Source organism: Geotrypetes seraphini, chromosome 3 (genome assembly GCF_902459505.1).
Source record: "Geotrypetes seraphini chromosome 3, aGeoSer1.1, whole genome shotgun sequence".
Lineage (NCBI taxonomy): Eukaryota > Metazoa > Chordata > Amphibia > Gymnophiona > Dermophiidae > Geotrypetes > Geotrypetes seraphini.
In genome coordinates, this window is record NC_047086.1 from 292,444,827 (window position 1) to 292,461,194 (window position 16,368).

A 16,368-nucleotide genomic window follows, 5' to 3' on the forward strand; every position below is an offset into this window, starting at 1 on the left:
GTGTGCATCAAAGACATTATAGTTCAGGGTTGGCACTGGTGGGGATGAGTGCCAACTGAACACAACAAAGGAACTCTCCTTTTGTGCATTCCTGTATGTGAACATTGAGCAGATTTTGAGCGAGAAGATAGACTGAGTTGTCATTGTTTGCTTGCCTTGTTTTTTGGGGTTTTATTTTCTGGAATTCTCCTCAGTGCCAGCTACTGCAAGCCAAGGACATTATGGTGCTCTACCTCCACCATATTATAGACATATCCAGACTCATATCCTGGAAAGATTCATTTAGATAAAATTTAGTTGTTTAATGCCTGATCTGTGAAGAGTAAGACCATATTGATTAAGCTGGGAGCCCAAAGGATCCTACTGGACCTGAAAAACAAGTATGTTTTTTTGACAGCATTCATGCAATGCAATCATTACAGGAGGTGCAAGGGAGCATTCTATCTAGAAAGGTACTGTACTCCTACCCATACTGAACGATGCCTATCAAGGGACCAGCTGGACCAACATCTAGAGCCTGGGTCACTTCACCCAGGAACTGTTTCTGGATTCGAAAACGGCGTTTCCCAATGCTCCAACTCCCATCAATCAAGAAGGCCAGGTCCACCTTGCAGCCTACAGGAGGAAAACAATTGTCTAAGATTATCCCTGTGATCTACCCTCTATGCTATTTAAGATAAGATGGTATTTGAAGAATAGTACAGTACTTAAGTACTATGTTAATAATATGCATATAAATGCTAATATTCTAAACATTTACTTGTGTAACGGGTGTAAATTTGAGCACTTAGATCAGGGATGTCCAACCTTTTGGCTTCCCTGGGCCGCAATGGCTGAAAAAAAATTTTCTGGGGCCGCGCAAATGCTGCAGCAAGACAGAGGAGGGAGCCGGCAAGATGGTAAATACCCAGGAGCAGCAGAAGAAAACACTGCATCGTCCTCGACCGGGGCCACACAAAATACTTCACGGGGGCCGCATGCGGCCCTCGGGCCACAGGTTGGACACCCCTGACTTAGATTATAGATTTGCCCTTCACAGTCTTACATGATGGGGATTTGCCTGAAACAAAAAAAAATATATCAATTTCTAATATTGCAAAAAGTACAAATTAGAGAAATGTATGGCTTTAGGCAACTGAACTTCCGTTATGACTGCTGTACATACTTGGGTCTCCTTGTGATACAGGCTCTGCGGGTCTTGGGTTCATTTCTTCTCTTGATGTAACTGCTGAAAAGATCAATGGAAGATTAACTGGTTTTCTTTTTAGTTCAAATATTATTACTGAATTGACAAAGCAAAAATAATAGGAATTTGGAACGGTGTGTTAGCACTAATGATACTGCTGGGTACCCCTGCAAAAGTATCAAAAGTGACTTTGCGGCTCTAGGAGAGAAAGTGAGACAGTCAGGTGCACAGGTGATATTCTCATCTATCCTCCCTGTCAAGGATAAAGACCAGGGCAGAGAAGCTCGCCTCCTGGAGATGAATGCATGGCTGTGTGGATGGTGACACACATCAGATATTGTGGAGTACTGACTCAGAAGTTAAATGATGTACCCCCCACCCCTTTTACTAAGCCATGGTAGAGGTTTCTACCACAGCCTGGAGCGTTCACAGGAATTATATGATTGTTGGAGCATTTAGCACCTCAGGTTACAGTAGAACCCTCTACTGCAGCTTAGTAAAAGAGGGCCGTAATCTTTTGAAGAATTACATTTTTTATAGTTTTGCACTTTAAAAAATAAGAGTAGTTTCATTTCAATATAGTTTCATATTGGGCTGATGGTTATACCATGTGGAAGAATTGTTGTCTGATTTCCCCTGTCTCAAATATGATGGTCCCATTACAGTGGTACCTCGGTTTACGAGTGCACCGGTTTGCGAGTGTTTTGCAAGACGGTGCAAAACATTCGCAAAATCGGCGCCTCAGAAACCGAGCTTGCCTCAATTTGCGAGCGGCGCCCCCATGATCCAGCACCCTTCCCCCCTCCCCCCGTGATCCAGCATCCCCCAGCTCGCGTTGCACCCCCCTGCCGTGATCTGAAATCCCCCAGCACCCACCCGAACACGCTGCTTACCCCCATCTGGCCACCAGCACCGGCACCAACGCACAGGACATGCTGGTGCCGGTGCCTGAAGATCTGCATCTTCTTCTTTGCTGGGCCTTGAGCATGTGCGCATGCTCAAGGCCTTCGAGTTCACGCTCTCTCTGAGATCTCCGAGAATCTTGGAGAGAGCATGCGCAGATGCTCAAGGCCCAGCAAAGAAAAAGACGCAGATCTTCGGGCACTGGCAGGTCATGTGCATTGGTGCTGGTGGTCAGATGGGGGTAAGCAGCGTGTTCGGGTGGATGCTGGGGGATTTCAGATCGCGGCAGGGGGAGGTGCAATGTGAGAGGGGGGATGCCGGATCGCGGGGGGGAGGGTGCCAGGTCGGGGGGGCCTTCGGGGGGAGCAATGCAGGTTCTGGGGGGCGGGGGGTAGAGCAGCGCCGCTGGCCTCGGGGGGGGGGGGGGGGTGAGAACGTATCAAGCGTGTTTCCCTTAGTTCTTATGGTGAAACTCGCTTTGATATACGAGTATTTTGGTTTACGAGCATGCTTCTGGAACAAATTATGCTCGTAAACCAAGGTACCACTGTACTTTCATGAAATTAATGAAAACATTATCTAACAGCATAGACTGAATGACAATTATCTGCAATTTTTTTTTTTATTGGAAAACTTTTTTTGCCACATATATGGTGGTAATTTTGAAGGGTTTTGGCAGATAAATATCTTTTATAAATATATTTTATGATAGCATCAAAGATTATTATATAAGAGAGGTTCCCAGAACCAGCCTTAACAACCTGCAAGCTCCAAAGCAGGTGTAAATGTGTGTATACACAATTCATATCATTTCACTATTTAGCCTGTCTTCCCAAAAAGCTAAGGTAAGGTACATAAAAACAGTTAAAAATTTAGATCAACAATGGTATCTACAATAGTAACTCAGGAAATGACAAAATGAAAAGAGTAGAGATCCATTCTGAAGAAACAAAATGTCCTGATGATGCCTAAAGCACTTCACTTAATAGGAAAGGCTATTAAAAAGAAAGTTATGATCATCTGGGACATCACAACCCTGACTGATAAAATGCTAGATAACAAAAAACCTCAAACAAACCCAGATATAGTGATAACAGAGAAAAACACTAGAACAGCATGGGGTAGCTGAAACTGACTAGGTAGGCTTTCTTTATTGCGTAGAAGGCCCTGGTATCTTGTAGCCCTAATTTAAAGTGGGACAAAAGAGGCAGGTACAGAAATGTTATTTTGGTTTGCCGTCTCCCTATGGGGGGGGGGTTGAAAAGTTTGGTATAAAACCAATTAAATATATATATATATATATATCCTATATAATAAAAAGTTAGTGGCGCATGCGCTTTTAAAAAAGCGTGATTACTGCGGCCATGGTGTGTGATCCGTGGCCATGGTCCATTTCAGAACCCGGCCAATGATCACTCTGGCCACTCCCCTCCTCCCGCCCTCACCAACCCGAAGGAAGCTCAACAGACCTCCCGCCCTCACCTCACCAACCCGAAGCAAGCTGGACCATACCTCCCGCCCTCGCTCACCGCTGCTGTTGCTGCCGCTGATCCTCCTCTTCGGGGCAGCCTGCGATCGTGGCCGGCTTTGGCGGGCCTCGCGGGCCGCTTTCCTGCCTCGGTGGCACATTCCCTCTGACGCACGGGATCGCGTCAAGGGGGAGCGTGCTTCCAGGTTGAGGAGCGGCCTGCGAAGTTCGCTGGGGCCGGCCACCACGATCGCGGCCTGCTTTGAAGAGGAGCAGGCCAGAATTCGCCGGGATGGAGGGAGGGTAAGCAGGGGGATTAATTCAGGGGGCCAGAGGGAGAGGGAAAGGGGCCATGGAGAGATAGGGAGAGGGAAAGGGGGCTGCTTTGGGGGGGAGTTGTGCTGGGGACAGACAGTTTTACTCTGGGGGGAAGACAGAAGGGGCCATGGAGAGACAGGGAGAAGGAAAGGGGGCTGCTTTGGGGGAGGGGTGTGCTGGGGGGAGACAGAAGGGGCCATGGAGAGATAGGGATAGGGAAAAGGGGCTGCTTTGGGTGGGAGGTGTGTGCTGGGGGCAGACAGCTTTGCTCGGGAAGGGGGGGGGGAGACAGAAGGACACAGACAGCGGCCAAGGAGAGAGAGATAAAGAAACACAGACAGACAGACACTCTATTCTAGCACCCGTTAATGTAACGGGCTTAAAGACTAGTATATATATATATACTTGTATATGATAAATTTGTGAAAACAAAAACAGTTTATTAATTTCGGCATCTGATGGCACAAAAGAGAGGATCCAACATGGCCATGTTACGCACGCAAATAACTATGGTGAATTTAGGAAACACCTAAAAACATACTTGTTCTTGAAGTACCTAGGTATCTGATCTGCACAATCTCTCCCATCACAATCTCCCATCTCAATCTATCCCATAACACTGATATCTTAAACTGTTAGCCACTAATCTCCAACTATGTAAGTTCCACTCAATCTGTAGCATCTTTCTAATCATTGTAAACCGCATAGAACTTCACGGTCCTGTTATTATTATTATTATAAAAAAAACCTTCTTAATGATGTGTCAATCACAAACAAAACTACAAAACATGAACAATAAAAACAATAAATACAAGTACATAAAAATATATGTAGATAAAATATAATACAAATTGCCATACTGGAACAAAGCAAAGGTCCATCAAGCCCAGTATCATGTTTCCAACAGTGGCTGACCCAGGTCCTAGGTACCTAGCTAGATTCCAAGTAGTAAAACAGATTTTTATGCTGCTTATTCTAGGAATAAGCAGTGGATTTTCCCCAAGCTATCTCAATAACAGTGTATAGACTTCTCTTTTAGGAAATTATCCAAACCTTTTTTAAACCCCGCTATGCTAACTGATTTCACTACATTCTCTAGCAACGAATTTGTGCAGTTAGCCATAAAAAGCTGTATACCATAAACATTTACAAAAGATAAATGAAAGTATATATAAATAATATATCTATGTAACTCTAATAAACTGTGATTAATAAACTCTTTTTGTTCCACAACTGCTGTGCCCATTACCTCACTTGTTTTGTTATCCTGTGGTTTTCCATGTAGGCTTTTTTTAAATCTTACTACTTTTTTCTTTTATTAAGATGATATATTTACCACATATCATAATGTTGTAAGTTTTCATTTTGAACCTAGAGCTAGTATATTTTTTTTTTACTGACTGACTCCACCAAAAATTACTTCCGACTCCAACTCTACTGCCCTGATTACAAGAAACTTACTTGTGTCAGCCACCTTGTGAGTAGTTTTCCAATTTGCTTTGGGCTGAGCTAATTTTTCACCTGAAAGTAAAATGAAGGATTTTAATATAATGAATTATATATTTGAAATCTCTGTATTGGCAACTTTGATAACAGATTTTGATATACTAACAGGAAGAAAATCCTTGCAAATAGCCGCCTTGTGCTAAAACAGCAATTAGTATGCACTATTTGTGAAATGTTTTCTCTTTCACAAGATGTAAAATTTCACTTGTCTTGTTACATACAAAATGTTTTTCCAGTGAACTACTGTAATAGAAAATTATGCACATTAATTTATTATTTAGCTCCCAGATTGTGGAATGATCTTTCCCCTCCTATTCATTCTGAACTCTCCTTTGTGACATTTAAAAAAAACACTGAAGAAACATTTTGGCCCAGATTGTCTATAGGATGCCGATATAGGTGGCTGCCTAAAAAGCGGCAGCCGACCACATGTCAATCACATGATGGCACCCTATAGAGAATCATGCCTCCCCAAAAGAAAGGCACCAGAAATATAGGCCAAGGTTTTTCGGGCCTACGTTTCAGCACCTAACGCCACTTCTGGTGTTAGCAATGCTCATAGTGGCATCAAGTACCCTAAAGCACCTACGTATGCATGATTCCAGCGCCTTTTATTTAGGCGCTGGTAGACTCTTTAATTTTTTTTATTTTTAGCCGTTTTAAATGGCGTTTCTCGATTAACTTAGGTGCCGGTAGAGTGCCTTCCGGCGCCTAAGTTTCGGTGCTGTTTATGGAATATCCTCCTTTTTGCCTTGGCTTATGAGGGAGCACAGTCGACTATCTATGATAACATTGTTGATGTAGTTTGTCTATCTTGGGATGCTTGTTACTTTCCTATTTTATTATGGAGTTTCTTTTTTTTCTCATTTATTTTAGGATTTTATGTACACTGCTATGATCTATACCGGTGGCGTAGTAAGTGGGGGGATGTGGTACATCCCGGGCATGGTCTTCCTAAGGCCGCGGCACCCCTCCTCCCTCCCCCCCACCCCCACTCCTCGCCTTCCCCCATACCTTTTTACTTCCCCGGTGTGAGGTTGCTGCCCGCATCGGCGCTCTCTCTGACATTACTCCCGGGACCCGTGCCTACGAAGTGACGTCAAAGGGCGATCCGACACCAACGTGGGCATGCTGCTAGTGCCAGAGAAGTTAAAAAGGTACAGGGAAAAGGAAGGAGGCGCTCACATGACAGGGAGGGTGAGGAAGAGGGCAGGGGAGGGGTGCCACACTCTTTACTGTGCCACTGATCTGTACATTAGTCCAGGTGGTATATCAAGAATGTTATTAAACTATGTTCTGTATGTTTCCTAAAGAGCTGGAGTGTGGTAGTGCTTGATCATCATGTTGATTAATAAGTTACTGAAGTACTTACTGCTTTGGTCAAAACTGAGAACCCACCTGTCCAAATCAGACAGGCCAGACCTGGAGCTGTGAACTAAGGGGGGAAAAAAAAGCAATTACGCATAGAAAGCTGCAGTTACTCTCAGCACATGGCATCATTCATGTAATGTTTCCTGTAAAACTACATTAGCTCAGCTAAAAGAACAGTAAAGGAGATGGTAAAAACAGAAGTCTGCAAGTCATGCTTTCTGCAATTAAAGTTGGATAACTGATGCACGTCATACAGAGGTCTGCCCTTGATAACTCCATTAAAGCACAGCATTACCATTTTGTACCGTTTGTAAACTTGCTAAAAAAAAAAAAAAAAAGCTTAGCAAATCTTTATAAAATTATATCCATTTGTATAAAACTATTCATGGACTCTCAAATTATGTGTAGGCACCTAAAGTTAGGTACACAATTTTGAGCATGGATTACAAATAAGTGTGTAAAGTAATTATTATCACCAATGTAGCCAATCGGTAATCGGCCTTAACAAGTGGAGTGTCAGCCTAGCATTGCTAGCAATCAGCAATTTTGGTTGCCCTAACCAATGTCAGCAAAGGCCTAAGGGACATTATATCAATCTGACTCTGGAATGTTGATGCAGATAGACCCTAAGTGCTCCTGCACAGAATTCACATACATTAAGCATCCAGACAGACTGGATTGTTTATCAAGAAGATAGGCTACTTGAATGGAACAAAGAAGCCAGAGACTAATCCCATCTACCATGCCTGCAAGTATCACATCTTCCTTATCAATTAAACTAACCATTGTTTCAAACAGTTTACAAGTTCTAAACAGAAAGATACTGGGAAATACAATAGTTTCTATTTATTCCAATCTATAAAAGCCTCCTCCCTACAACACCCCTGTCTCTCTCTCTGGAACCTGAAGCTTGGAACATCACCCCCCACCCCCCTTTCTCTCTCTACTTCTCTGTCCTCACATCACCTATTCTCTCTCATTCACAAAAACACAGAATAAGTCTCTGTAATTGTAAAACTTATATCTCTCATTAATTGTAATGCTTAATTGTAATCTTTATGCATCTGGCTTTTCTGTAATATTATATATTCTTTATGCAAGCACTCTTAGTGGTCTTTGTCAATGATTTTACTTCCTAATGAATCTTCTGTGAGGGTATTGAACTCAGAGTGTAAGACCCCTTCAATATAACCCCTCTAAACCTTACATTTTTCAGGGGTCTAACCTTACATGGAGGAGTAGCCAAATAGTGCAACGGACTGTGATTCTGGGGAACTGGGTTCAGTTCCAACTGTAGCTCCTTGTGACCCTGGACTTAACCCTCCATTGCCCCAGGTATAAAAATTATGCTGGATGCAAGGGTTATTTTTAAGTTCGCTTGCCTTTGCTTCAAAACTATAACGGATTCATCCCCAATCTATCTATCTCATCATTTCGAATTTCCAGGTACAACTTGTACACGTGGAGGGGCATAATCGAAAGGAACGTCTAAGTTCATTTTCGTCTAAGTCGCAAGTCATCCAAAGTAAAAATCAGCCTAGGACACATTTTCGAAAAATACATCCAAAATTTTTTTTGTTTCGAAAATCCTCTAACTATATGTCCTGCCGATTTGATTGTCCAAGCCGTTAAATCGTCCATCTTTATACCACATTATGGAGGTCTAGGTCGTTTAGAAATACGTCCAAAACCTGTTTTTATTATCGGCACTTGGACGTATTTTGAGAATGTTCGTCCAAGTGCCGACAGGCCGATTTTTGGACATTTTTTTCTTTTGATTATAAGCCCCATATTGCCTACTTGTTCGCTTTTTCATCCTTGAAGGGCTGTATCTACAAGAGATTCCTCGATAGAACATTATCATTCCAAGCAGGAAAATGGAATAAAAGTTTAACCAATTTTATCTCAAACGCACTTTCTTATCAAACTTTTAGGAAGTCATTCAAAACTTATCTCTTTGATAAAGTCCTCTGACTCCATTTCTGCCTTGATGTACTTCTTTTTTTTTTTTTAATATTTTATTTATAAATTTTTCATTCTTACAATATTTTAATTGTACATATAAACTTCAAATAATGCATAAAAAATTGTGATTACAAATAATTCAATTATCAGATAACATATATCCCTCCCATTTTTTCAATACTTAAAACATATAATATACATTCCCTTCCCCTCCCCATTCTAATATAATCATTATTGTGATAATTTATTTATTAATTTTATATTCTTACATCAATTAATTCACATATAATATAATTAATTATTTCATAACATTTGTAATTACATTCTATATATCATATCATAAATAGTAAATCCAAAAATTATATAAGTCCCTCCCCATTCCTATATACCTATTATAAATGTGCTAAGAAATCTAATCAGTAGAATAATTTGTCAATGGTTGCCAAATTTTCATGAAATTATGAAGATTCCCATGTTGTAATGCTATTATTTTTTCCATTTTATAGATATGACAGACAGAGTTCCACCAGAATGTATAATTTAATTTGGTGTAGTCCTTCCAGTTTTGAGTTATTTGTTGCATGGCGACTCCTGTCAATATTAATAGCAGCTTATTATTATTTGCTGAGATCGGACTCTGAGTTCTCATTGCAGTGCCAAATAGTATGGTGTCATATGAGAGTCCTATATGATTTTCTAATAACTTATTAATTTGGGGCCAAATTAAATTCCAAAAGGCATTTACACAGGGACAAAAAAAAATTAAGTGATCTAACGTCCCTATTTCTGTTTTACAATGCCAGCATCTATTGGATCTAGTGCTATCTATCTTTTGCAGGCGCGTAGGGGTCCATAACACTCTATGTAATAAAAACATCCATGTTTGATTCATAGATGCTGACTTTGTAGATCTTAATCTCCAGGACCAAAATCGTGGCCATTGAGAAACAGAAATTGTCTGTCCAATCTCAATACTCCAAATATCCCTAAGTCCATTTTTCTTTTTTTTATTTAAAAATCCATATATTAATTTGTACCATTTTGCGGCTTGGTGTCCCAAGAAATCCGCCTGGAAACATAGAACTTGTAGACTATATTGAGTATTAAGATTTTTCCATTCAGGGAACCCTGCCTGAATGGCCTGCTTCAATTGCATCCATTTAAAATATTGTGATTTATTTAAGCCAAATTTATTTTGCAATTGTGAAAAACTAAGCAGTGAACCTTCTGAAATGACATCATTTAATGTTCGTATACCTGCACTTATCCATTGTTTCCAGACGATTTTAAATCTGCCAATCTTGATCCTGGAGTTTACCCAAATAGACTGATTTAGTGATTTAGAAATTGGATCTGTTGATAGGTTATTTATATATCTTAATGTTTTCCAAGTATCTAATAAAATTCTGTTATCTTTATATCTTCTAGGCATTGTTATACTAATTAAATGATCTAAATGTAATGGGAACAGGAGCCGCCATTCTAAATATAGCCAATCTGGTACATTCTCCATGAGATCTGGGAGGATCCAATACATACCCTGTCTTAGAATATAGGCTTGATGGTACCTATAAAAATTTGGAAAATTTACCCCTCCCTTCACAATTGGTCTTTGTAAAGATACTAAAGCTATTCTGGGTCTTTTCCCAAACCAAACAAATTTTGTAATAATATTATTTAATTTTTTATAAAAGGACCCCTGAAAAAATATTGGTATCATACTCATTTGATAACAAACCACAGGCAATATCATCATTTTAATTGTTTGAACTCTTCCCCACCATGAAAGATGTAAAGGATTCCATTGTTCACACATTTCTGTAATTTTTTTCAATAAAAGTTTTTCATTTTCTTTGACTGTATCATCTATTGTATTTTTGATCATAATTCCTAAATATTTTATTCCTTCCTCTTTCCAAATAAATGAATATGAATCAAATAATCCTTTGGTGCAGTGAACATTAATAGGAAGAATTTCTGATTTACTCCAATTAATTTTATATCCAGAAAATTTTCCAAATTCCTCTAGAAGATTAAGTAAATTTGGAATAGTATTCCCCGGTTCTCTTAAATATAATAAGATATCATCTGCATATGCAGAAAGTTTATATTCCCAGTAAGAAAATGGGATTCCCTTTATCTCCTTAGTTTGATTAATTGCAATTAACAAGGGTTCTAAAACAATATCAAACAGTAATGGGGACAAAGGACATCCTTGTCTAACTCCCCTTTGCAAGTTAAATCTATCTGATAAATTGTTATTTATATATAATCTTGCACCAGGAGAGCTATACAAAGTCTGAATCATTTTAATAAAATCGGGTCCTATTCCAAACCATTCTAGAGCTTGATACATAAATTTCCATTCTACTCTATCAAATGCTTTTTCTGCATCTAAAGATAGCATAAAAGTTGGATCATTCATAGTTTTTGCTAGGTTTAAAGAATGAAATGCTAATCTAGTGTTGTGTGATGAATGTCTTTTTGCAATAAATCCTGTTTGATGTACATCAATAATGAAAGGAAGAGCTTTAGCCAATCTTATTGCTAGTACTTTAGAAATTAATTTACCATCTACATTTAGTAAGGAAATAGGCCTGTAGTTTGAAACCAAAGTAGGATCTTTGTTTGGTTTTGGTAAGACAATAATTAGTGAATCAGCCATTGTACCTGATATATTCCCATTATTCATTTGATACTGATATAACTTTAATATATATGGTAAAATAATGTTTTGAAATGATTTATAAAATTCAACCGTATAACCATCACCACCCGGAGCGGATCCAGCTCTAAGAGACTTCAATGCTGATTCTATTTCTTTTAAAGATATAGGTTCTTCTAAACTTCTTTTTATATGATCTGGAACATTTGGTCCAATAAATGAATTTAAAAAACTTAGTCCATCTCTTTCTTTATTTTCATAAGATTCAGAAGAATATAAATCTTTATAAAAATCAAGAAACTGTATTAAAATGTCTTTATTATTAGTGTGTGTATTACCTTGTATATCTTTTATTGCAATACTCTTGGATTTTCTTTTTTTTGCTTTAAGAAAATTTGCCAATAATTTCCCAGCTTTATTTGAATTTCCGTAAAATTGAACTTGTCTATTAAATAAATCTTTCCTCACAAATTGAGAAGAAATCTCATTATATTTAACTTTTAGTTTTAATAAATCTTGTAATGTATTATTTTCCCATTTTTCAATTAATTTATTTTCTAATACTTTAATTTGTTTTCCTAATTCAAGAAACTGTTTTTTATGTTGTTTGTTAATATATGCTGAATATGAAATAATATTCCCTCTCATTGTTGCTTTAGTTTCAAGTTTCAAGTTTCAAGTTTATTTAGATTTAATGGTTCGCTTAAAAATTCTAAGCGAATAACATTACAATAAATATAAGGGTAAAAACAGTTAAGATCCCATAAGATTTCAGCATTAATATTATCCGAATCATTAATTTGAAAAAATTCTTGTATTTTTAATTTAAATTCTTCCAGAAAATTTGAATCTGCTAAAAATTTATTATCAAATCTCCAAATTGAATTGAAATGTTCAATATCATTATTTTGAAGATTAATCCACACACCAGCATGATCCGAAATTATAATAGGATCTATTACTGCTTTTAATACACGCTGCGCTAAGTTATTGGAAACAAATATATAATCAATTCGTGAAAAGGATTTGTGGACCTGAGAACAAAAAGAAAATTCTTGATCATTAAAATGAAGAATACGCCATATATCTACTAAATCACAAGATTGAGTCAAATTATCTAAGCCTAATGATTTCATAATTCTACTTGGTTTTTTATCCAAAATTGGATCCATTACAGCATTGAAATCCCCTGCTACTATTAAATTAGATGTAGCCAGTGGTAAAAGTAATTGTTGAATTTGTTTGAAAAACTCCATTTGATTCGTATTAGGAGCATATAAATTGAATAAATCCATGGTAGTATTTCCCAGATCCATTTTGATATGCACCCATCTACCTAAGGGGTCATAATTTATTAATTTGAAATTTGCATTACATTTTTTGTTTATCAATATAGCCACTCCAGCTTTTTTCTTTAAAGCCGGTGCAAATAAACATTTAGAAATCCAGCCCCCAGATAATTTTTTAGATTCAATTTCCGAAAGATGGGTCTCTTGAATGAAGTAGATGTCCGCATTTTGATTTTTAAGGAATGATAATATTTTTTTCTTCTTAATAGGATGATTTAAACCATTGACATTCATAGAATAAATTTTTATATCCATCTATTTATAATTAAAATTTTAAGCAATATTCTATGATAATAAACATGATTAGATCTTAGCACAATTAATGTATATTGATCCCCATTCCCTCCCTTTATTTTCCCACCCCACCCTCCCACTATCAATGTTTGACTTGGAACACACATTGGACATGCAAAACCTATATACCCTCCCCCAGGCAACTAATCATTCAAAAATTATTTTAAAAATTAAGTTCTAATTCAATATATTCTATGTTTCTTTACCCACCCTATTATTCATTTTCCCTTCATTAATAATCCCATTATATATTATAATTCATATCAATTATAATTGAATAAATCATATAATATTTTGAAATCATTAAATATAACTATTATGTTAATCCTTTAATAATACAATATTTGTATAGTTCTAATTCATATATATTAAATATTCATATAAATAATTAAATATATTTGTTGTTATTAATTCAGAATTAAAATAAAATCATTATTAAACCTTTTTTTTTTTTTAAATATAATCATTCATAGTAATATAAATAGATAATATATAAAATATATCTTTAAGATTCTATACTTAATGTCTATATTATAGTGATTTCCTACTTAGTTAATCAATTTTTCCCCTCAATTAATATTAGCAGTAATAAATATAGAAACAATAATTCTATAAATAAATTGATGTCTATTATTAATATAATATATATAATAATATCCAGTATATTAATAATAGCTTAATTAAAATTTATCAATGTTTTAAAATTGGATGGAATAAAATTTATAAATAATTTAATTCATAACATCCAAAATATTTTAAAATTGTTAAATCAAAGATTTTCAAACATTTTAAAAAATAATTCATTTTGTTAATAATCATTGTTGTCTTCTTTCTTTTTAACCATTTTTTTATATCTTGCATTTTTATCTCTTATCTTCAGATGAATCTTCTCTTTTATTTTTCAGTTTTCCAGGATCTTGAAAATCATTGTCTTTTTCTTCTTTTATCCATCTTCTTATTTTTTATGTTATCTTGTATTTTCTCTTTCTTCTTTAGTTGAAAGTTGTCTTTTAATCAGTTTTTTATGTTAACATTGGTTCATCTTGTGTCAAAAATTCTTTTAGTTTTGCTGGATCTTGAAAATAAATGGATTTATTCCCAGTGGACACTCTCATTGTAGATGGATAATATAGTCCATATATGTAGCCTTTTTCTTTTAGTTGCTGTCTGAATGTAAGAAATTGTTTCCTTATATTTGCAGTGTATTTGGCGAAATCTGGAACCAAGATTAATTTAGATCCTTTATAATTTAGGTTTTTATTTGCTTTTGCAACTTTCAATATTTCCAAGGCTTGTTGGTATCTTAATACTTTGAAGATTAAAGGTCTAGGAGCAGTCTGGTTTGCTGATTTTCTTGTGGGGATTCTGTGGGCACGTTCTATTTCTAACGGCCATTTAGAATTTAGTTGAAGCAGTTTAGGTAAAAGATTTTCCAGAAACTGTACAGGGTCTCCCCCTTCAAGATTTTCAGCCATACCTAGTATTCTAATGTTCTTTCTTTTCCCTCGGTTCTCCATATCTATCAGTTGATTTTTTAAAGCAGTTACATCTTTTTTTTCTTCTTCACACTTTTGTGTGAAAGTTTCCAACTGCCCGATTTTTTCTTCTATTACAGATATTCTCTGCCTGTCAGTTTGAAATTCCTGTTTCAGACTAAGCAGTTCTTCCTTGACCTCTGAAAGTTTGCAGGCGTTATCTGTCAACATAAGTTTAATTTTAAATAGTTCAGCCATGATATCCGATGTTTCAGTTAATTCCTCAGCTTCCAGTGGGATCAGCACACTCGACGGTGACACGGGGGTGATCTTTGACCTCTTCGCCGATGTACACGGCTTTTCAGGCTTCCCCTGTCTCGTCGCAGCCATTTCCTTAGTTATATTTTATTATTTTTAGCTCGGGTGAGCAAAGTAAAACAGTTAATTTTCTCGAGTTTGTTGCCTGGGCGTGAGGAGCGATGCGGTTAAGCTGCCATGTTGTGCGCGCTCCAAGCCACGCCTTGCCTTGATGTACTTCTAAAATACTTCAGGGAAAAATTTGATTAATCTTACCATGCTAATGCTATTTTGAAAGTTTTTTGTAATATCGCTGTCTGTATACAGTCTCTTCCTTTGTAAACCGCTCTGAACTGTTTGTGGTACTGCGGTATATAAAAATTAAGTTGTTATTATTAAACGGTGCTAGAGGTTTATACTGCAGGCTGGCAAGGTAAATGTTCTAGTGCAGTGGTCTCAAACTCAAACCCTTTGCAGGGCCACATTTTGGATTTCTAGGTACTTGGAGGGTCTCAGAAAAAATAGTTAATGTTTTATTAAAGAAATGACAATTTTGTATGAGGTAAAACTCTTTATAGTTTATAAATCTTTCCTTTTGGCTAAGTCTTAATAATAATATTGTAATTTATAGCTAAAGAGACATATGATCAAGAAACTGTTTTATTTTAGTTTTGTGATTATGATAAACATACCAAGGGCCTCAAAACAGTACTTGGTGGGCCGCATGTGACCCCTAGGCCATGAGTTTGAGACCACTGCTCTAGTGCCATTTAGTAAAAGAAACCCTTAGATTGTGAGCCCACTAGGGACATAAAAAGTAACTGTAAATAATGTGTACAGTGCTTGTACATCCAGTAACACTATGAAAAAGATTAGTAGTAGTAACAAGCACTAATTGACATTAATTACTGGTTACACACGTTCTGCTCTGCACCCATATTCTATAATCTTCTATGCTTAATTCATCTTGTGACAACTTCACAGGGTACTTGGCCAAAGGAGATGCATAGGGAGATCATGGGCACTACCAGGATATAGGGGCAGACAGTGGTGTAGTAAGGGGGGAGGACCACCCCGAGTGCCATCTTGGTGGGAGAACTGGCACCTCTCTGCCCCCCATGCCATACTCACACACTCCCTTCCCTGCCCCCCATCTACCTCTTTAAAATCTTCACCTGCATGAGCAACTACTCTAGCCACAGAATCAATTTTCTCCTTTATAGCAGCACATATACGTTTCCCACGCTGAAAATAGTCCCACGTTGCTATAAAGGCCAAGATTGATTCTGTGGCTGGTGCGTGGATTACAATTTCACCTGTGGGAGTGTGTTTGGGACGATACATGGAAGACTGTTTGGACTATCGAGAGGTGGACCGGTGCAACAGCTGAAAGTGGCGTTAACCAGCTAAGTGACTTCAAAAATTTAATTTGTTTTGGTCTTATTTTTGAATTTTGGGTTTTGTTTTTGGGAATTGCTTTTTATTTTTTTTTACTTTTGAATGCTTTAAAGTTTGTATTGGACAGAAGTAATTTTAACTGAATTTGAACTATATGAACTTTGGCTGGGGTT

General features: G+C 37.1%; 1 protein-coding gene across 4 annotated transcripts in view; it reads right to left on the minus strand.

Annotated features, from left to right (window-relative positions):
• The window catches only part of VIT (vitrin), a 159,095-nt gene that overhangs the window by 25,664 nt on the left and 117,063 nt on the right, over positions 1-16,368 (minus strand). For 3 of the 4 annotated variants that reach the window (XM_033939193.1, XM_033939195.1, XM_033939192.1), the window contains 4 exons: positions 6,754-6,816; positions 5,337-5,396; positions 1,166-1,228; positions 468-615 (listed from right to left, as the gene is read on the minus strand). In XM_033939193.1, the coding sequence (XP_033795084.1) occupies positions 468-615; positions 1,166-1,228; positions 5,337-5,396; positions 6,754-6,816 (334 nt within the window). The remainder of the gene's footprint in view (positions 1-467; positions 616-1,165; positions 1,229-5,336; positions 5,397-6,753; positions 6,817-16,368) is intronic. The other variant, XM_033939194.1, reaches the window with a different exon arrangement.